Source organism: Molothrus ater, chromosome 10 (genome assembly GCF_012460135.2).
Source record: "Molothrus ater isolate BHLD 08-10-18 breed brown headed cowbird chromosome 10, BPBGC_Mater_1.1, whole genome shotgun sequence".
Classification (NCBI taxonomy): domain Eukaryota; kingdom Metazoa; phylum Chordata; class Aves; order Passeriformes; family Icteridae; genus Molothrus; species Molothrus ater.
This window is the reverse complement of record NC_050487.2, coordinates 6,215,013-6,236,578: the sequence shown is the minus strand read 5'-3', so window position 1 is coordinate 6,236,578 and position 21,566 is coordinate 6,215,013. Positions and strand designations below refer to the sequence as shown.

General features: G+C 42.0%; 1 protein-coding gene across 4 annotated transcripts in view; it reads left to right on the top strand.

Moving 5' to 3' along the window:
• ARMC8 (armadillo repeat containing 8) overlaps window positions 1–21,566 on the top strand; it is a 62,908-nt gene that overhangs the window by 9,518 nt on the left and 31,824 nt on the right. For 3 of the 4 annotated variants that reach the window (XM_036388857.2, XM_036388858.2, XM_036388860.2), the window contains exons 3-5: window positions 5,673–5,744; window positions 16,331–16,473; window positions 16,573–16,670. In XM_036388857.2, coding sequence (XP_036244750.1) covers window positions 5,673–5,744; window positions 16,331–16,473; window positions 16,573–16,670 — 313 coding nt within the window. The remainder of the gene's footprint in view (window positions 1–5,672; window positions 5,745–16,330; window positions 16,474–16,572; window positions 16,671–21,566) is intronic. The other variant, XM_036388859.2, reaches the window with a different exon arrangement.

Genomic DNA, 21,566 nt, shown 5'->3' with positions numbered 1-21,566 from the left:
AACAACCATGGATTGAGGGGCTTTTGTCTAAATGTTGTTTGTTTAGTTTGCATTGTATGTTGATGGTGTCACAGTTTCTAGGTGTTAAAATTCAAAGGAGTTGAGTAACACTGTCTTGCTCTGCTGCTTTGTTATTTCCTGTAAAATCATCTTTTTTGTTGTATCAACTGCTATTTTTGAATGGGATTAGAAATCTTGAAACTTTGCTTCCCAACTTGATGATTAACCTTAAAAATAAGTTGATTTAGGACTTCTGGGGTTTGCTTGAATTGACAGGAGTTTGTAAAATTTTATTCACTCGGTTGGACCAGCAGTCATGTTGGTCTCTACTTACTAAAGGAGTAGAAAACAGCTTCAAGCCATAGTAGTATCCATCTTAGAAATTAATTCTGTGACAACAGTGATGGGTGTATTTTAACACTCAAAACCTGATCATTAAATCTTGATGTTGCTTTCTGTCCATCTATAAAAATGGGAGCGTGGAGGAAAGGGAAGAGGAGGAGGAGGAGACAAAAGCTGTAGGAAGCATAATTATCCAAACTTAGCTTGTCCACAGTGAGCTTCTGGCCGTAGTCCAGCCAGCACAGGTGCCATTTGCTCATATGATGGATCCTGAAACTGAGAAACTCTCCTGCCCTTGGGGCAGCTGGTTTTTCTCTGAGCTGTGTCCCTGTATCAGCTGCAGTACCTCAGCTTTTTAGAGGGTTGCATTTTGAGTTTTTGAAACCTTTGGGAGTGCTGCTTTGTGTCACTCTGTTGTTGTGATTTGGACAGCCCCTGCTAGATGAATCTCCAGCCCTGACAGTGCTTTGTGTTGGGAGCTTTGTCTGGCTGCATAACTGGCTCAGAATCTCTTGGAACTATTTCATACTAAAAGTGAAAGCATTGGCTGGGGGTGCCAAGGGCTACTTTTCCTCCTGTGATTGTTCAGCTCGTGTTTGATACCCTTCTCTGTCAGGAACCCCTGAGATGTGGCTCTCTGCTGTTTTCAAAAGCCATAAGATGAGGAAATGTCATGCAGGCTGTTTATTTCCTCTTCTGTGGAGTTCCTGTGGCTGCTTCCTCAAGTCACTCTGGTTCCTTTCAAGATCTTTTGTGTTGCTTTGATGGAAAGTGATGTAGGAAAGCTCCAGGGCTTCCTAACAGAATTTTGTAATTTTTTCTGTTTGTGCTTGATTTACTATATTGTAAAAAAGGAGGTAGAGCCAAAATGTCACCTTGTCCTTGTATCCATGCTGCTTTCTCAGGATTTCTTTTGCAGGAGAGATGCAGGTGTGGGGGCTCACTGGGGATGCTGTGAAAGTCTCTTCTTTCTCAGCAGGGACCTGAGCTCACTCTTGTGTTTCACTGGGGTTTTATTCTGTGGAAGGAGTCCCAAACTTAGAACTGACTTCATTAAGATGTTGAACTTCAGTAGCTTCTGTGTAGGGTAAAGGTCAGCTCCTCAGCTTCCTTCTGCAATTGTAATTTTCATTGACTACTCATTTTCTCAGGATGTAGACATTTAATAATATTGGTTTTTATTGGTTAGGAACCATTGAAACTGAAAGACCATATTTTACTTGCAGACTGTTATATTTAATGTCACTTCTTGCTTGTCTGAAGTGGCTATATCTGGTGCCTTTAAACAATTACACATTAAATGTCAAAATAAAACCAGAACTTCATGCACAGTTGGCAAATTAGTTCTTCTTGTAAATCTTGTCAAACTGTATTTAGATGGAAATTAGATTTTGCTTTAGTTTAATGTACTCCTAAAATATTTTTAAACACTCATGCTGTGTTCATATACTAGCATGCACTGCATTTTATTTATAGCTAATTAATTAAACTGATTGCTTTTGGGTAGCAATGTTCTGAAACATTGTTAGAGCTGATAAACATCACCCCATAGTTTTTTCTGATTTTCTCAAGTTGTAAGAAGAAAATCAGTCTTGCTGCTTTTCCAGTCTCTAGGTTGTTTCATAATTTAAAGCTGAATGCTCACAGGTTCAACTGATGAAATGATATTTTTATTTCTTTAAGAAGCAATAAGAGATTGAAAAAGCTGGTTTAGCACTTCAGGAGGCAATATTCCCAAGCACTTAGCTAGGAGCTCTGCAGTATTTTATTGTTGGCAGCCTGTGTTATTCCTTCTTGTAGGTTTTTTCCATGTAAATTACTTTATTGCACCATAATACATGTCAGCATAAATATCAGATTTTAAATCTATGCATTCAATTGATTGTAATGCAGGTTATTTTGTTAAATGATTTGGAATTTAGTTTGAACCTAATCAAAGATTTAATATACAGGATAGATAAAAGCCCAAACCAAAAACCCAGCCAACCTCAAATGCATCTTAAGGGCTCTGTTTTACGGAGCTTCAGGGTTGTCTTTTGACTCTCCACAGAGTTGCTGTTCTGAGCTGAGAAACTCACTGGTGCTGAGGTGTTCTGGCTGCAGGTGCCAGCTCTGAGCTTTTCTTGGGAGGCTGCTGGCAGCTGGCTCTTACCCTGAGCTGGGAGCTGGGAAGGCTGGATCTCCCTCTGGATCATGGTCCTGTCACAGGTCAGGCCTGGAGTCACCAGGGCTGTTTTGTACTTCTGAAGTTCTCATCTCCCTGTAACTGCACTGTTACTGCTGCTCCCTTTTCCCTCCTGCACAGAGGAAATGGGAGCAGGGTGCCTGACATTTGGAAATAAAGTGGGGGTTAGTTTTGGACTCAGTTTCTGAGGTTTCTTTGTTGCCTCTTGTACAAGATAGTGATCTTTGCTGCTTTTTTTCCTCGGATGTATCTCATGATGTCTTGGATCTGAAAATCAGGCAAGCTTGAACTTGTTGCAGGTAATGTTCTCAAATGAGGGAGTTGCCCTCAGTTTTTCCAAGGTTTGTGATTCACCAAGGACTCGATAGTCTAGGACAGCATATGGTAGTTCCTTGCTTCTTAGGGAACTAGCTTCCAGATCAGGAAAATCTCTATAAAATATCATATGCAATCACATAATTATTTTTCATAGTGCACAAAAAAAGTCTACTACTGTGCAGCATTTGAATATGGCATTCCAAGGGTGTTCTGCTTTCCATATCCACAGCTTCCTGTGTATTGAATAAGTCACTTCTGTAGGTGGCAGCTTGGAAGAGAGAAGTGTGGCAGGGAGCTTGGGAGTGCACACAGGCATGGGGACCTTTGAGCCCTGTCTGACAGGTGTTGGTCATGTTACTAATCTCAAGGTTTTTGACTTGCCTGCAAGTTGAAGTTGGTCAAATGTTCATGTGTTGGATCTGTCAGAAGTCTCAAGCTTGTGCCATTTCTTACCTGTCTGACATAACTTTTCTAAGGAACTTTATGAACATGGGATGGAGACATTAATCTGAATAATTTACAAATCAGGACTGTGCCCTCACTAACCCTCTCCACTTGAGTGTTATGGAACTTGGCCATGCTCCTGCCACTTGTGAAAGGGTCTCTGAATCAAATTCTAATAGGCAATACTTATTAAATGGTTATAAGGTCAACAGACCATTCTACTGGGGATTGGGGCAGGAGTCACAAAAGTTGGATAGTGTTGTTTTCAGTTTTGTTTGTTGGTTTGGTTTTTTTTTTACACAAAATATGATGTAAAATCACAAGCACAGAGTATTAAAACATCACCAAAATCTGTTTGTTAATTTCCAGAGTGCTTGGTTAGTGCCTCCCCTTTAGGTGCCTGAGATGCCTGTGCAGGTTGTGGGTAGGTGCAGTTTTTGATGTCTCTGGTGCCTCAGGGCAGCAGGGAGGGGCAGCCTCTTCAGAAGTCTTGGAGTGGCCTGAGCACTTCAGTGCCTGAACTTGACGCATCTGTTGGTGCAGTTTCCATTATTCCTCTGAGACATCTGACCCTTGCTTCTGCCACTGTTTTGGACTGACTCTTGCATTTCACAAACTTATAAATAACCTTTAATGTGAAGGGTTCAGCATAGAAACCACTGATGTACTGTTTCTGATTTTAGTGACAACTTCAATTCCATTTGTGGAATTTTCAGGGGCTTCCAGCTTAGCCTGTCTCCTGACCTTGCTCTTTCTCCTCTACCTCCTGCCTTGTGGTGTGAAGTTACCCACCTTAGGCGGACACAACAGGGAGGTGCAGCATTTCCCACTGATGCTGAGCTAAGTGGAGCTGGGCTGGGCTGGCAGTTGCTGTTCAGTGGTGGCTCCTTCAGGGGGTTCCTGACTCTGCTCTGGGTTCAGATGTGCACAGAACTGCAGCTGAGCTGCTTTTAGTGATGATCTCATGCTGGAGCTCTGAGATCACAGCTAGACTTGGAGCTAGCCTGGAATTCCTCAAGTACTCTTGTGCATGCACGTGGAGAAATTCAGGGAGAACAGGCAATTACCTTTTGCTAATTGAGCTTTATGGAGGTCCTGTTTGTGCCAGTAAGGTGTTGCCTGCCTTGGCTAAGAAGTCTTTTACAATTCTAGTGGAGGGAGTTGTTAAACTTGGGGCACTTGGGACTGCTGCTTGGTGCAGTGAAATCTGCTTTTTCAGTGCACACCAAAGGACTGTAAAGTGTTCCTGCTGGCCAGGGCAGATCTCACAGGACAGGGCTGCTCTATGTTTCTTTAAAATTGTAGATAGCAGCTGGAAGAGATATAGAGGCAAGAAAATGTGCTCACTTAAAGCAACCACTAACACTCCCAAATTGTTTGAATAAATTATATGCATAGTGATTAACTTATCAGTTTTGCTGCTAACACTGTAATCAATCTAGTTTTGGTTTTTTGGTGATAAAGAATTACCTGAAGTTGATCTCTCTTTATTCTCTGTTCTTAAAGCTAGAAAGCTTCCTAGAAATGAATCGTCTTGATTTTTGGAAACCAGTTCTAAGTTGCAAGCTTGCTTGCAGATTCTCTGGATGTTCATGTATGCTCAATGTGCTCATTTGAAGAGAAAAAAGAGCAGGTGCTGATAGTTTTTAGGCTGCAGTAGCAATTTTCTGAACAAGGTTACAAATCACATGTTTTCATAGGAATTCTTAGTGTGTGCAATCAGTGTCCACTTCCCAAAGTGCTTCCCATGTTCTGGCACCTCTCTGGTATGAATGCCTGTCATGTGTGTAACCTTGCAGTGACTCTCAGGTGGGAAAATGCTCTGGTTTCCACTTAGTTCCTGAGATTTTGATGTACAGATGTTTAGGTGTCCTGCTGAAATACATGAAAGGAAGCCTGGGGTGAAGAGAGTCAAAGCCTGGTCTCTGGAGACTGCTGATGGTTCCTTGTTCCTTTTTCTTAGCTTGCCTTCCCCTGCACCCAGTAGACTATTCAGTTAATACTTTAAACTCCCAATAGTTGACTTCCCAACCAGTAGTGGGGTTTTTTAATTGTTTTAGAAGTCTAGTGACAATGTGGGCACAAAGAACCAGTATATATAGTTTTTGTCAGTAATAAGACTTCTTGGTGTATGGTGTGCATGTAAGATAGTTTGGGTTTTTGCTTACTTGCAGGAGTTGGGATGTAGTGGAATCCCAGAGCTCTGGGGTATTTTCCTGTGGGCTGAGGAAACAGTGCCCTGAAGCACTGCCCAGTCTGTAGCTGCAGCATGGACATGTGGAAAACTGCTTGATAAGCCTCATGGAAATAGTAAATTCTATAGATAAGCCCTCAGTACCTCAGCATAATTTACCAGGGTTTGTTTTTCTTTCTGGATTTACAGAGATATGAAAAATGCTGTAATTGGAAACAACAAACAAAAAGCCAACTTGATTGTTTTGGGAGCAGTTCCAAGGTATGTCCTTTGCTACTCTCCTTTTCACTGATTCACAACAGGTCTGGAATAATGATCCTTCGATCACAGGCACTTTTTTGTTTTAACTTTGATTGTAGTTGACTGAATACTTTCTTTAATGTAACTGAGAGAGATATCTGTTAAACTCATGTATTACAGAACAGGCTGTTGAGTAATGCTTTTCATTTAGAATTTCATAGAATTCTCTAAAGTAGTCTTGGTGTTTTTATTGAACTTTATCAGCTCAGGAATAAAATCTATTTTTTTGACATTGATATTAATGATGGATGAAAGTGGTTGTATCTTAATCCTGTTCTTCAGCCAACTGCCTGGTGAGTTCATAACTGAAAATGTGTAAGGTTATGTTTAAGATTTAATTTCAAATATCGAAAAACATCTGAGATAATTTGCTTGTCTGCTCCACTTGCTTCAGAGGATTAAAACCCATTGATCATACTTTATTGTACCTTGCTGCTTCAGCTGATGTTAACATTTTCTGGACCCCGATTCCACTAGTACAAATTGAACATGTGACTTTAGCTTCTAGACTGCTCACTACAGCTTTCATTTCATCCCTCTTCTCCTCCAGCTTTCTTTCAGCCTCAGTTTGCAGCAATAGAGAATGAAAACCTTGAGCACTGCAGTCCTTGTGCTGTCAGTGTGGCACCCACCTGTATCTTTGTGCTTAAATGGCAACCAGGTCCCAATCTATTCTACCTCAGAGCTGCTGCTGCTGCCTTGTCAAAAATGCTTTTTATTTGCAGAGAGTATCTTCTCACTGACACTCTGAGTTTGTGCCAAGGCTGGCCCTTGAAATCCTTAGCAGGGGGCCACCCCTGTACAAAACCCTGCTGGATTTTCTTCCCTTTTGACCAGCTACAAACAGGTGAAGAGAAGACTTCACAGGAGATGAAAAGATGAAAATGGGCATTTGTTGAAGATGATGAGAAATTTAAGGAATTTCTATCATCAACAGGTCTTAAAGAGTTTTTGCAAGTCCTGCTGATTCACCTTCCAAATCTAGAATCTGCCTGTTCTTACATTTTGTAGGACTTCTGTTCCATCAGTTACCTGCTTTTTGCTGCTGCTTGTTTTGTGCCCAGTAAGGAAAATGCAAAAGTGCTTTTTTCTTCATTACTGTTAATGCTTTCTGGCTGCCCAGGTGAATTATACAGTTAATCTACAACTGCAGAGGAATGCCTGGCCCTGGGAAATGTTAAAAAGTGAACTATCACACTTGTCCTCTCTTCAGGACAAGTTATTCTCAAATGATTGGAATTTTCTTCAGAGATCCTGAGAAAAGGCTCTTCAGACTGAAGGACTAGCTGAAATACACTGAGTTATTGTAACCAAGGGTGATCCTCCCTGGCTGTAACCTGACATCATCTACTCCCAAGTGCCTTTCTGAAGGCTTTACAATTTCCTCAAGGTGTTGCAGACAGACTTCTCTAGATTATAAATGTTTGGATTAGAGAACTCCTCTGGTTGTTCTCTGTCAAGGAGGTGGGAATCCTTTGGCTCTTTTGATGTACCTTCTAATCAGTGAAGCTGGTGGAGTACAGGGGCCTGGAGAATTGCAGTCTGCAAAGCCAAGCCTCTCCCTCAGTGAGGAGAGGAATAACCAACATGACATGCTTTGGTTTAAGTCTTTAGGAACAGTTTTCTTTTCACAGAGTTCAGTTGCAGGCTCCCACGGGAAGTTGATTCTCTTCTATAATGGGAATTGTTAGAATTCTGCTGCAGCTTTGTCTTGTGGTTCAGCTTGTTTTTTACTCATTTCTTGCTTCTCTCTCCTTCCCCAACTATTCCTCTATCAAGCTTTCAGAAAATACTCTTTAGACCCAAGGAACCCCTTCAGACCTGTCACTCAGTGGAGAAGAATACAGTATCTTCAAATATTAGACCAGACTCATCCGGGGTTTGGAAACAAGTCTAGAAGTATCTTTTGTTTGAAATCGGGCCAAATACTACTGGAATGTATGAAATAACCCTATTATTTTAAAATACTGCAAGGAAATGCAAAGTCCTTTGAAGATGTTCCTACAAAGGAAGCAATTGCTGTGGAAGAATGGTGGATCCCTGTCATTTCTGGACCAGTGGCCTCCTGAGAGCTGGCTCTTCAGTGGTGTCATCTTTGGAAAGGGACATGTATCAGTACCTTAAATGAATTTTTATGGGCCCTTTAAAGTTCAGTCTGACCTGTGGTCATCTCTGGACTGCTTGTTCTGAAAAGGGTGCTAGGGAGAACAAAGTTGCTTAAAGAAAGCTTGCAGAATTGCCGTGTCTGGAATTTAAAACTTGGAGGTGTTAAACCTGTACAGATGTGTGCACAGACTTGGCCCTGGATGTTCAGAATGGAAATAGCCAGTTTGTGTGTGGATTTTGTTTCCCAAGAAGTGATTTTCTGTATCTCTTCCTAGAATCATAGAATTTCCATTCTCATGGAATGCTGGCCTTGGGCCCCTCTCAAGGCTGCAGAAATGTTACTTTTTGAAATTCTTGCATTTTAGTAGTATTCCTAGAAAATAGAATTTTTAAAGTTTAGAGGGGAAAAGTTATTTTAAGGCCAAGTTCTCTAAGTGGCAGACCAACTTAAAGCTAAGACACAACAGCATTAGCAGAAACAGTTTCCTACTTGTACTGTCCTTCAGCTCTTTTTTTCTTTCTGCCCCACATTAGTGCTAGCAGAGACCAAGAAATCCACAGTAATTGTTGGTGTGCCCCTTTACTGAGCAGTTTTATAAGAACAAATCCTGCAGCCTGTGTGTCTATCACCATGTCAGATATCTCTTTGGAGTCCAAGTTCAATATTTAATGCTTTCTCTCAGTTCCTTGTCCAGCCTAAATCTCAGGGAAATCATGGAATCATCAGTTCAAATGTAAATTGTTCTTTTCTAAGTCATCTTAACAGGGCTTCTGAACTAAGTGCTGTTCAGGCAGTAGCAGTCTGTAGTGCTGCTGGCTCCCAACCCTCTGAACTGTAAACGGCTCACAGAGGTGGAATTGGAGAAGAAAACCCTTGAGTGAAATGAGCAGGAGGAAGTTCCTGATCAGTCAGTGTTCCAGGTCTGTGGAGCAGCTCTTGGTACCCAGAGAGATGCAGCATTGCTGGTTTGCCATGCAGGCACCAGCAGGGCCCTTCAGTCCTGGGATCGTTCCCTTCCTTCTTTCACGTGGGGATGGCAGAGCACAGGGAAGGCAATGTTAAATTCCAGTGAGCAGAGCAGAGCTCTCTCTGTCTTCCTGTTTGTTGTGGTTAGCTGTTGAAGCTCTGTTCTGTGTGATTTTGACAAAAACCCTTACCTGAATGAAGTTACTGCTGATCTAATTATTGCTGAGAGTTCAGCATTTAAAGTCCAATCCACTTCATTAAGAGCTTCAGTTATTCCTTTGCTCCAAAATTAATACAGTGTTTAAATCAAATCTTAGTCCTAACCACTCAGGGCCTTTAACAGAATCACTAAATCATTCTTGTCACTTACTGAAAATGATTTTCTAACTTCCAGCTGATTGTTCCCCTATCACATAAAGTCAGTTATTTGGCATTGTAAGGTGGTAGTGCACTCCTTCCCAAAGCTTTCTCTAGGTAGGTGCACCTCAAAGAATTTGGTGTAGCTAATTTTCACCTTTCCCTGGCATTTATCAGTGATTCTGTTTAACTGTTGAGTTTTTAAATTTTAAAATTTCTTTGGAGTACATTTTAAAGGCCATGTAGAAGAGCTGAAGGACTCTTCCATTCCATCACTTGAATTTTGAGTTCTGCACAGCAGACTGTTAGGTTGCCTATGGAAGTGAAAACTAGTAAGAATTTATTGGGATTTTAAATTGTTTCTAGGGCTGTAAACACACCAACATGACATTTTATGTTTTGATTTATTGTTAAACATAATCAAATTCCTTCAGGCAGTATTCTTTTAGAATAATTCTTTTGCCAAAAGAATAAAAGATTGCTGCTTTGGTAACTGTGTAACCTGGTAAAAAAGGTGAGCAAGGAAATGCTTTAGGTGGCTGTGCCCCTGGCAGTGCAGCTGAGGTGCCAGGTTGGTGTAACAGAGCTCCTCTCTCAGAACCGCCCTCGGTGCTTCTGACCATGTCCTACCTCCACTTCTTGTCCTGTGTTTGCACTGAGACCTGCCTCAGCTCAATCATCACACAAAACTAACTCTCACAAAAAGCAGGTCTTGTTCTGTGGAGTTAAAAACGAGACAGATGAGCAGAGAATGGGGAGAGCAGGACTTGCCCTACAGCAGTGGAGAAATGTGCCTTGAAATGCTGAGGGGCTGCTGGGGTGGCAGTGCTGTGGATCTCCATCAGTGGGAGCTGGAAAATTGACCAGGACAGCCACTTCAAATGGTTCCATGTCTGATCCTGCCTCAGAGCAAAGCCTGAGGATGTGTCAGAGCTCCTCCTGCCTCCAGTGCTCCTCTGTGCCCAGCTGGTTGCCCTGGTGCCTGCAGGAGCTGAGGGCTGGCCTCTGCTGGGGCTGTCAGGAACTGTGCTGTTATCAGGTCTGCACGTCCTCTGGGACCTTCCTTGTCCCTGGCCTGTTCCCAGCTTGCTTCCAGGAACTCCCTGCACTTGGACTCAGTACTGTGAGGTCTGTCATGCACATTAGGGAGTGTTTAGTCCAAACTTCTTGGAAGTCCTTAAGAGGTCAGGACACAATTGTTTCCTGATGCCTTGTTCTGTTCTTTGTGCAGTTTGCATTGGGATTTTCTGTCATGCACCCCTCAGGATAGGGATCTGTGCACAGTTTGCTGTCTTAGGGGAAGGAGCTTCACCTGCCTTGCTGGTGTTTTCCAAGGCTTGCTTTGCTCTAGGGTGGTGAAAGAGTGGGGAGCAGAGGCTCTCCTGTGGTTGTGCTTTGCTTTTCTTCAAATCAAGTCAGGAGTCAGGACCTGATTGCATAATTAGACATCTCTTAATGAGGAATAACTCTCTCCACAAGGATGATGTGTATAACTGGAGCAAGGTATTCTTCTAACCCAGCTGTGGAGTACAGGTGAGTCAAGGCAAACATTTGCAGTCAGCAGAATTGTGTGAGAGCTGTTGTTTAGAAGCTATACAACCCTGTACCTGTGAAGTGCCTGTTCTGATAGCAAAAAGAAGGATGTTAATACAAGATGTATTCCCAATGCCACCTTTTCTATTGTGTATTTTTATTAGAATTTTAAGATTCAAGTTTAAAAATATCATGTAGGAGGTAGCTTTGTGATACCTCATGTTACTTCTTCTTAAGGAGCTGGAAGAGTCAAATCTGTACAAAATTACTCAAAAATGTGTTCTTGATATCCTCTCTTATGTGCTGATGCAGGATGTTGGCTGGTGATACCAAACTCAGTGAGACTGTAGTGTAATCTTTTTATATACAATGGAGAATTTCAAACTGCAGGTGAATAGGAAGTAAAAACAGCTTGATTTTTGGTATAAAGTCACTTGATATCCTCAGACAAAAACCTTTTAGAGTTGGTTTGTCTTAATGAACAGTTGTGGTTCAGATGGTGATCATAAGCTGGCTGATATTCTTAATCAGACAGGAATTTCTGGAAGATTTAGAATAAAGTTTGAATGTGTTTTATCAAAGTCAATGGAATGAACAGTCCAATGGTGAACATAGGAATAAGACATCAGTCTTGAAAAAGTGATAAGATGGTTGAAGCAAGACCAGGTGAAGATGCTGCTTTGTGTAATGCCTATTAACACACTTTTTGTGGAACAAAAGGCTTTTGTAATCTCAAAAATAGTCTTAAACTGAACCAGTGTAATTCACTGTGGAAGTTAAAAAGTGAGTGCTGTTGGTGTAAATTTATCTCTGGTTCCAGGGGCTGTGTGTTCCTATTTTGGTATAAATGGCTGTAAAGAAAGGATGTATTTATCTTTTGCTGAGCGGGTCATGGAATGGGCTTAGGGCAAAACATTGGAATAAATTCAGCTCAGACTGGAGATGTGACAGTGGTGATGCACTGGGATGGAGGGTTTGGATCTAGGAACCAAGAGGAGAGGCTGTGCTGCAGCCACCTCAGGAGCCTTCACTTGGAAGGGGGTGTGTGAGCACCTCGAGGGAGCTGGGAGCAGCAGGCTGGGAACCAGGACAGGGACCCATGGAGTGCTGGGGGAATATTCCTGCTGTAAACAGGGCTCCAGGGGAGGAGCCAGGGCTGTTTCCAAGTGAAACATCATTGAAGAGGAAGGGGAGGGAAAACGTGATCGTAGTCATGAAAAATGTGGAGTTTCAAATGCAGACCTCATGCAGCTCAGTAGATATTGGAGCTCTCCAAAGTTGGATTTAGTTACATGAAGGATCAGACTGGCTGCAGCTTTTGTGGTGTATGTAGAACAGCTCATGGAATATTAATGTTAGTGAGGATGTCTAAGCACTGGGATAAATTGCTAGAGCTGCAAGCTGAGACTCCTTGTTTTACTCCCAAGGGAAAAGCTCTCTGTGCAGCCGCTTCCCTACTTATACACTGCATACTGCTCAACTTGGCTCTTTTAGAAAACTGGGCACCGTGTGAAATATTTCAGAAGCAGTTATCCTTGCTTTGTAGGGCTTTTTAGGAAGTAGAGTTAGCCTAGGTCTCTTGGTTCCAGCCTCTGGAGATATGGAATTACCATTGCTTCCAGAAGAGAAACTGGCATTCACTCCAGGATAAATTTCTGTGTCAAGCAGTCATAAAAATCACTCATTTTTGAGTCTTCTTGTGTAAGAATCTACAGCTATTTAATTTGTCACTTTAGATATTATTATGCAGAAATTATTGTGAAGGCTTTTAAAATTGTACTTGGTTCTGTCTTTGGGAAGTTCTGTGGAAAGGGATTGCTTCTTGTTATGTCTGAAAAGTAGTGCTTTTTAGCACGAAAAAGAACAGATTGAAAAAAAAGTTGGTGTTCCTGCCTTGTTTGAGCTATTTTCAATACATTCATTCCATTCACTATTTGGAGTTGACTCTCACTGGGACTTCCAGCGTGTTCAGAGGTCACCTCTATGCGTGCAGTGACTTTTTATTCCATGTTCTGTCAGCCAGCAGGGGTAACTCAGCTCAGCAGTGCTTTCATCTCTGTGTTCATCACGGGGCTTTTCCAGGGAAGAGCTTTTGGGCCTTCTTGCAATGGACTCGAGTGCAAGCATCTTCCAAGGCAGAATAAGATAGAATAATCCCAGAAATAGTGTATTCATCCCCTTTGCAAGGGGGCTGGTAATAAAAGTTCAGCTAAGCATGACTCAATTAAAGCTCTTATTTATTAACATACTTTGATAAAAGATGTCTTAAGCTTCACAGCACTCACTGTTATCCTGGGCTCTTCCTCCACGTGCCTGCCTGTGGGGTTTGAGGAGGTGCTGAGTCTCATCTCCTTGCCAGGTGTTTCAGGAACTTAAAAAATTTTTGTGACAACTTGTGAATGGGCTGGAATGTGAAAAAGGACATTCCTGTTCTTTGTAACTGTGAGGTTGGTGCTCAGACTGGATTGGGAGGTTTAAATCATGCACATGAGTGTTATGGTGTGGAACTCTGGTGCATCACACCCAGCTCAGTCATCATCAAAGGAAAGAGAAAGGGGAGCTGAGTCTCTTCCTTGCTAAGCCACTGGAGTTCTCTTTTATTCAGCAGCTGCTTCCTTAGGAAGTTTTCTACTTTAAAATAATCAATGGTTTTCCCAGGTGTGCATCATGCCTCCAGTTGACCTCATTTCTGTTTCTTGGCATGGTTGTTCATGGAGTCCATTGGAGTGTCTCTCTGGATGGATTTCCTGTCCTTCCTCATTTCCTGGATATCATTCCTGACACTTGAGAAAAAACACCTTCATCACTTAATTGCCTTTAGAAGGGCAGAAGTTGTATTTTATATAAATGTAAGTGGAAAATATCTGAAGAAGCCCTATAGAAGTTTGAAAAAAATCCAAATACTGCATTTTAAATCAGTGAAAAATGCTTGTGAAGATGTAAGGTCCTTCCATTGGGTTTATTTAATTTCCTGTTTGTTGTAATGAGCTTTGCTGCAGGACCACAGGCTGAAGAGTGTCAACAAGAACATCAGTACCTTTGGACAACCTTTTGCTGTGTATCTGTGCTTTTGTTTTCCCCTGAAGCACACAAAGGTGTGTTGTGGTGCTTCTAGCACAGCCTTGTTCCAGTATTTCTGCTACTTTGGAATCCACAGGCTGTCTGATCAGGGACAAGGCTGCAGATCAGGGATCCAGGTTATGCAGAGACGCTGTGTTCTTAGGACTTGTGAACTATGAACAAGTACCTTAATCATATTTTTAAGTTTCCAGAATCCAAATTACAATCTGCCCTTCTGTCCCCTGCATATAAATGCCATTTTTCTTCTTTTTTATCCTGATGATGTTAATGTAAAGGAGGAATGCATTACAACTTTGCTGAATTTGTCTAGGCTAGAGCTTGGGAACAACAAACCAGTGCAGGATGTTCCCATGGACAATAGAAGGATGTGGATCTTTGTCTTTAATGCTTGACAGTACTTTATTAATAAAGTTTTATCTTTAGTGACTATATGGATTCTCCTCACTTGAAACTTTTTGTAATTTTATAGTTTGTCATCATAGAAGTACCTAATTTTCAATGTTACTTGGTGTCAGTTCTGTCTTTTAAAGACAGAAATAGAAAATATTTCAATATGCATGTCTAGCTCTGTGGAACACCTGATCTGAACCTCAGACTTATTTTAAAGATGTAGAAAAGGATATTATTAGTATTTCAGAAACTTATTGTATGTAAAATGGGAACTCAAATTTTGATCTCCACTAATTATAAAGTTTAGGTAAGACTTTCTATTTTAAGCATGTTAGACTTGAGATTGTAGTCAATGTGTTTAATTTTTGCTCTTTAAGAGAAGCAGAACTGTAACATTTGTTCCACGTGTGGGGTGTTAATAGGAAAGAAAATACCAATTACTTTCCTTGGAAGAGAAAAGCCTTCAGAATTTCATGTGCTTTTGAATTTTTTAAAAATCCTTTTGGGGAAAAAAGTCTTTTTAGGACATGATATTGGGGGGTTGGAGCGTGTCCAGGGAAGGGAATGGAGCTGGGGAAGGGGCTGGAGCACCAGGAGCAGCTGGGGGGGCTCAGCCTGGAGCAAAGGAGGCTCAGGGGGGCCCTTCTGGCTCTGCACAACTCCTGACAGGAGGGGACAGCTGGGGGAGAAGGGAACAGGGACAGGAGGAGAGGGAACAGCCTCAAGCTGGGCCAGGAAGGTTCAGGTTGGATATTGGGAAAATTCCTCCTGGAAAAGCTTGCCCAGCCCTGGCACAGCTGCCTGGGGCACTGGTGGTGGAGTCCCCATCCCTGCAGGGGTTTAAAAGTTTGTGGATGTGGCATCTGGGACATGGGGCAGTGGTGGCCTTGGCAGTGCTGGGTTAATGGTTGGACTTGATGATCTGAGAGGACTTTTCTAACTTTAATGATTCTGTGGTTCTGTGACTGAACATTTCTGCATACAAGCAGCAGGTTATTTGTTGAAGGCCTTGATAATGAAGAGAAGGCCATTGATGTGGTCTGTACAGGGAAGACATAGAACAGGTCCTCTGGACTTTCTAGTGAAAACAGAAGGAAATACTCTTGCATTTCTGAATTTCTAAATTGGCCTCTAGGTTATTGAAAGTTATTTTTAAAAAGGTTATTGCTACTGACATGTTTTAATTAGTAATTAGATCAATATTTACCAACACATACAGCAGAGGAGTCAGCCAGGGTTAGAACAGTAGATGAGATTGTGCTTTCTACATAGGAGCTCAATATTATCTTCTTTTCCAGGATGAATTTTAGCCAGGATCTCTCAGTACATTTGTACATGACCTCAGAAGCTTTTGTTTCTTGTCATTACCTAATCTAGACAGCAGAGAAAAAAAAAAATCATCTGTCTGTAAAGAAGTAATAGTAGTGCAAAGTTACCTGATTCCACAGGATTGAGGGAGTGCTGTTTTTCCTTGGTGATGATTTTGCATACCACTCATTATGTATTTTGCTTCTTGGTACTGTAGAAAGAGCCCAAATTGATTGGGACCCAAATGACACCATTGGCAAGATATGCTTTAGACTTGAAGTGATCCTGTTTAGCTCCAATACAGCTGCCTTTCTGCACATACAACTTTCCTGGGCTTTCTTTGTTTATGTGATCATTTCTCAGTGTTCCAAACTCAGATTACCCTCAGCCCACCCCATGCTTGTGCTTGGTGATGGAGTTACTTTGCAGTTGTGACCCAGAAGAAATCACTGCCAAAGATAACCATCCCCACAATGGTAATCAAATCCCATCAGCCTCAAACTGCAAACTCATTTCCTTTAACTGAAATTTGGGATCTCCCTGTTATCCTGAAAGGCCCATCCTGGATGTGACAGTACCTTTTTAGAAAGAGCAATGGGATTTTTTCCTACACCAAGTAAAAGTTATGTAGGAACACACAGTGTGAAAAGGTTGTGAATGAAGTGTTACTCTACTCTTTTGCTCGGTCCTCATTTTTCTATTAAGGTTTTCATCCTCTTTACATAGCAGGATTCAGATTATTTTCTTTTAGAGTGAAATTTTCTCTTCCATATGAATTTTCCTCTAAAAATACTTGTGTTTGCAGGTTGCTGTATTTACTCCAGCAAGAGACCTCGAGCACGGAGCTGAGAACAGAATGTGCAGTGGTCCTGGGCAGCCTTGCCATGGGGACAGAGAACAATGTCAAATCCCTCCTAGACTGCCATATTATCCCAGCCTTATTGCAAGGTACTTCTTCCTTAATGGATCTGTGTCAGTAAATGCTCCTAAAGTACTGAAATAAACAAAGATACTGAGACTGAATGGTTGATGTGCCCATATTTACAGGATTGCTCTCGCCAGATTTGAAGTTTATTGAAGCTTGCCTGCGATGTCTCCGTACCATTTTCATCAGCCCTGTAACTCCAGAGGATCTGCTGTACACAGTAAGTTGTAAGCAGATTATTATGTCTTTTTAAAGGTTATGGAGAGGGTGGGAGTGAAAAATCTTGTTGTCTGGAGTAGTAATAAGGCCTTGTTTGAGCCAACAGCATTAGCACTTCTCACCTGCCTTTAAGGAATTTGGCATCTCTGCCATTTATGGCTGGTTTGATATCAACTGGTCACCAGGGTTAGCCCACTGATAAAGAGAATACCTACATGTCCAGACTTGTGTGCAATCTTAAGGAGAAAAAACTGTCTCTAAATGGTATTTAGATGTACTGTTATCAGAGCTATACTGGCAACAGTTACTTTCTGAAAGTTAGTTTTATCCAGCACTGTCTTCCCTTGCTCAGTTTTTGTACTTCCAGTGGAAGAGCTTCACCTCTAAAATGTCTCTGCTCTTAGTTGGTATATGTGTGATTTGCATTCAAGTGACAGGAGGACAGAAAATGTGCTTCTCCACTTGCTGTAGTCCTCAGTTTGTCCTGGAGATGTGCCAGCAGGGCTCTTGGTGCTGGCCCTGGTTGGGTGACTGGGCAGAGCCCTCTCTGAAGGCACTGCTGTCTCTGGGGTTTGCCCAAGCCCAGGCACTGCCTCTTATTGGGAAGGAGGGGCAAGGAGAGTTCAGCAGCTTCCTTTGTCCTGGTGTAAGGTGAGCCATGGAATGAAAGCTGTAGTGGACCAGCAATCTCTTCCTGCTTGGAAAATGGGAGCATTGCCTCAGTCTGGGCAGGGGAGGGGGTCACAGAGCAGCTCCAGCTTCTCAGGGTAACCGGGCACAATGAGAACCACTCTGGTCCCGCTCATTGGGAGCTGTTGTTTGCTGAGGAAGTCTTGATGCTTACAGAGAAGGGCACAGCTGGCCTCTCATGTCCTACTTTCTCTACAGTTTGGCTGTTAATAGTCAAAAGATTTTCTTCATGCTTTTTTGTCTTGTTGTTATGCACTGCTGCAATATCTGTTTTGTTCTCTATTCATTTTTCCACTGAATTTTTACATTTTCATTCCAGACACAGGTAGGCAAACTCGTTATTTTCTATGGACTCAATCTTACCATACACCTGTTCTGAATTTCATCTGCCAGTTAGTCCATCTCAGAAAGTCAGCTTGCAATTAGTGTGTATAGACAATCAGCCAGCTTTGTCCTGCACTGTTCACTGCCTTTTTTCCAGGTGTTTGGTGATTGTGCAGCATGGAAAATCTCAATGCATATTGTATGTGTGAACACCAAAGACACCTCTCCAGAGTGATCCAAGGGCTTCCTCTTTGTGTCTTTCTTTGGCTTCACTCCATGCTCCCAGATTCCCCCAAATCAGCCTCTAAGAGTTGATAAGTGCAGAGGCATCTGCTTCCTGCCCTCAGCATTCAGAGAGGGGTTTAAGATGACTATCTCCATTAACAATCCATATCTCTTCCTGGGGATCAGTGCTCAATAGGGACTTTTAATTGCTCCCTCTCTGGAGGGTTTGATGTCTTGAAGATAGAGGAAGGGGTAGAGAAATGGATAGAAATGGGAAGGAACCAGCATTAGCATGGAAATAACCACTACCATGGGAACAATATGCCTGAGGACTGGATTTGGTGTTTGATGCTTTGCTTTCTCAGCTGCACAGCCATGACATCAACTGCTCCCCCAGTCCTTCTTCAGGCAAATGGGATGTCCTGGAATTAACCATAACTACAGGAAATGATCATTTAGTGAGGGCTCCCTGCTCCTTAGTTCACCTCTAAAACCCATTTTCCCATTTCCCATTCCAGTTAGACACCTCAAAGTTAAGTATTTTATGATTATGTTTAAAGTCCTATTTCTGCAAATCCTTTTTTTTTCCCTTCTCTTGTGGGAATACCCAAAGCCATGCTTTGAAAAGAGCTGAATACAGATCCTTTGATAAGATGCTTTTCTTATCTCTTGGAAGGTACAACCCAGCCCACACTGCTGCAAGCTGTGTTTCACAAGGCAGCAATTGAGACATTGGCTTTGCAATTAAAGGAGTAATTATGGGCCTAATGAACACTTCATGGTAGACATTCCAACAGTGAGAAAAAGAGGAAGAATTCAAAGTTCCCATTTAGCCACCCTGCTCCCTCTTTGTTTCTGGTCCCAGCAGCTCCGGGGAGACTGTCACCATCTCTGTTCAGCTGCAGCACTTGAAGGTCTCTCAAGTTCTGCCCTTTTCAGGTCCTGTTTTGAAAGGTAGGAGACCAAGTTTGTCAATGGCTTTTCATTCCAGCCCAGCAGTTCTGGAAAAAACTTCTGGAAAGTTGTATCTTGAGTTGTGTCTAACATGGAAACTTTCCCAGAATTTTTTCTTGATTTGACTGCAGAGAGAGGATGCTCTCTCTCAAACCTTGGGCAGGACTGTTTCCAAGACAAGGTGTTGGGAGTTAGCTTAACATCTCCAAGAGTGCTGCAGTCATTCTAGAGGTTTCAGAAGACCTCTCAGTTAAAATCCAGGATATACAAGTGCTTTAAAGAATGCAGCTTAAAACATTCCTTTCTGTTTGTAACAGATGCACATCACCCACAGTAATGGGAATATTTCTCCTAGCAGAAGTGCTGGGTGTCAGAACTGCACCTTTGCTCTTGAACCTTTCCTTATGGACAGAAGCCTGAAGGATAAACTGCTGCCAGTTTGTGTGATTAATTCTGTTCAGTTCCAAGGATAAAATAGTTCTTGAGAGTTGGAAACATTTGGGCAGTTTCCTATAGAAACTTAGCGTTTGTACTGAGAAAATGTGCAGATCCATCCATTGAGCTGGATGGACACTGAGCTCTCAGAAAGGGCAGGGTTTTAGGGTCTGATGCTGAGCTGTGACACCAAGTTATATCCAGACCTGCTGTGCCAGAGGGACCCTTGTTAATGGAGGCTTCCTGCACAGGCAGGGTGCAGGCTTTGGTGCTGAGACCCATTTAGTGACCATGCTGCACTTGGAAATGAGGAATGACATGGAGTTCAGGGGGAGAGATCTGTTGAGGTGCAGACATGTGTTCAGACTTCTTTAAATTCCAAGATTATTGTGCATGCAAACCAGCCAGTTCACCATAGCTGGGTGTTTTGGCTTGCTGAGTAGATGGAAGCACTAAGGTAAATCCAGTTTGACTGAGTTCCTGTTACTTCAACTCCTGATACCTTATTGATAACAAAGGACTGGCAGAAAATGTTTCCAGCCCATGAAAGCATTCTGCATGTTTCCTGGCAGATGTTCTCAGTTGTGATTCTATTTTCCTTCCTCAGTGGGACCCAGATACAATTCCAGTGGGGGCTTGCTGTCTGTGGCTGCTGTGCTGGCCTTGCAGGAGGAGGTGCATTCCCTGCTGGGAATCCTGTCCTTACAGGAGTTTGGAGAGTGAAGGCACTGCAGCAGGATGAGACTCTGTCCTGTAGAGACAGTGAGGAATCAGTTTGAGAAGTCTCAGTCTTAAGAAATGATGAGTGAAAGGCATTCCTGCTTCCTGGGCAGGTTTGGGATGAAAAACCTGACGTCACCTGGTATTGGCCAGGCTTGGTAAAGGGAGGAGGCACACCTGAGAGGATCAGGATATCTTACAGTGATTAATAACCAGGTGTTTAATGAGCAATGAGCCTGCACTGCCAAGTGTGCACGTGCTCCACCACAGCTCAGTGATCCACAGTTCCTAAGGGAAGAATCTGGGTCAGCCTCTCATGCCTTATTCCTTCTTTCCTTCTGGCTGTTTGTAGTGGCTGAGCCAGGAGCAAGGCTGAATGTTCTCCAGTCCAAACTGCTTCCTAAAAATGAGAGTTGTAAAAGAAGCAATTCTAGTTTATAGAGCTTGATTTCAAGTTATTTGGGTGGATAGAAGTATTTCAGTTCTCTGACTTGGGGGAAAAGAAGAGCAACCCTCAATTAAAAAGAAATGTTTTAAGAATAGGTCTTTACAAAATTTGTGTTAGAAAGGAATATGAAGAAATTAGGTATTGGGATCCCAGCAGGTAGATGTAACTGTTATTTCTCTGAGTTCTGTTTGTATGGACAATAATTTTGTTACAATATATATGATATAGAGGTATTTGTCCTAAGTTGCCTGGAACTACTTTGTTAGGAGACAGTATTTTATCAGTATTTAACTATAGTTTGAGTGTAGACTCAGTCTCACTAGGGTTGCTAGGAAGAGCCTTTGTTACTTAGATACCAATACTGACTAAAAGTGGAATTATGTAGCCTCACATTGACACCTAATCACTGTTTGCATTTAGTTGGAAGTCACTTATGTCCACACATCCCTTAGTTCTTTCTAGGTTCTTTTCTGATCAACATGCCAAAATTATTTTACAAGTTGGATATTTTAGCAAAATTGTAGAGTAGAATTAACAGTTTTCTTAAAAATACATTAAGGAAGCCCTCTTGGAATTTTCCAAGAGTTTTTAACCTTTTCATACTCACAACACTTCAGATTTGATGGAACATAATGAGAAGGTGTATAAAAAATGTCTATAAAGAATTGCTTCTTAAATGTATAGTCCAGAATATCTAATAATATACATTTTTGTGTATTGGCAGAATTTCAGGGGACTGTCACTGTGTTGTTTGCAAGGATTCATTAACTCTTATATCATATGTGCAGTGACATTGTTGGGGTGACAGTGGCACCACAAGTACCCTGCCACAGTGTTTGGTGGCAGAACAGCCTTGTCTCATAAATGCTGCATGAAAAGGGTTTTCATAACCCAATACAAAAATCCTCCTATCCAGGAATTCACCACTGGGTCATGGTGCCACACTGGTCAGTAAAACACAAAACACCACGTGCCATTTCATTCCCATTTCTGTACCTCTATGTAGAGCTTCCCAGCAGTTTGAGGCTCAATTTCTGTCCACTTAGATCTTTACCAAAAATCTCCAATCTATAAACTGCAGCTGGAATGCTCCTGTGGTCA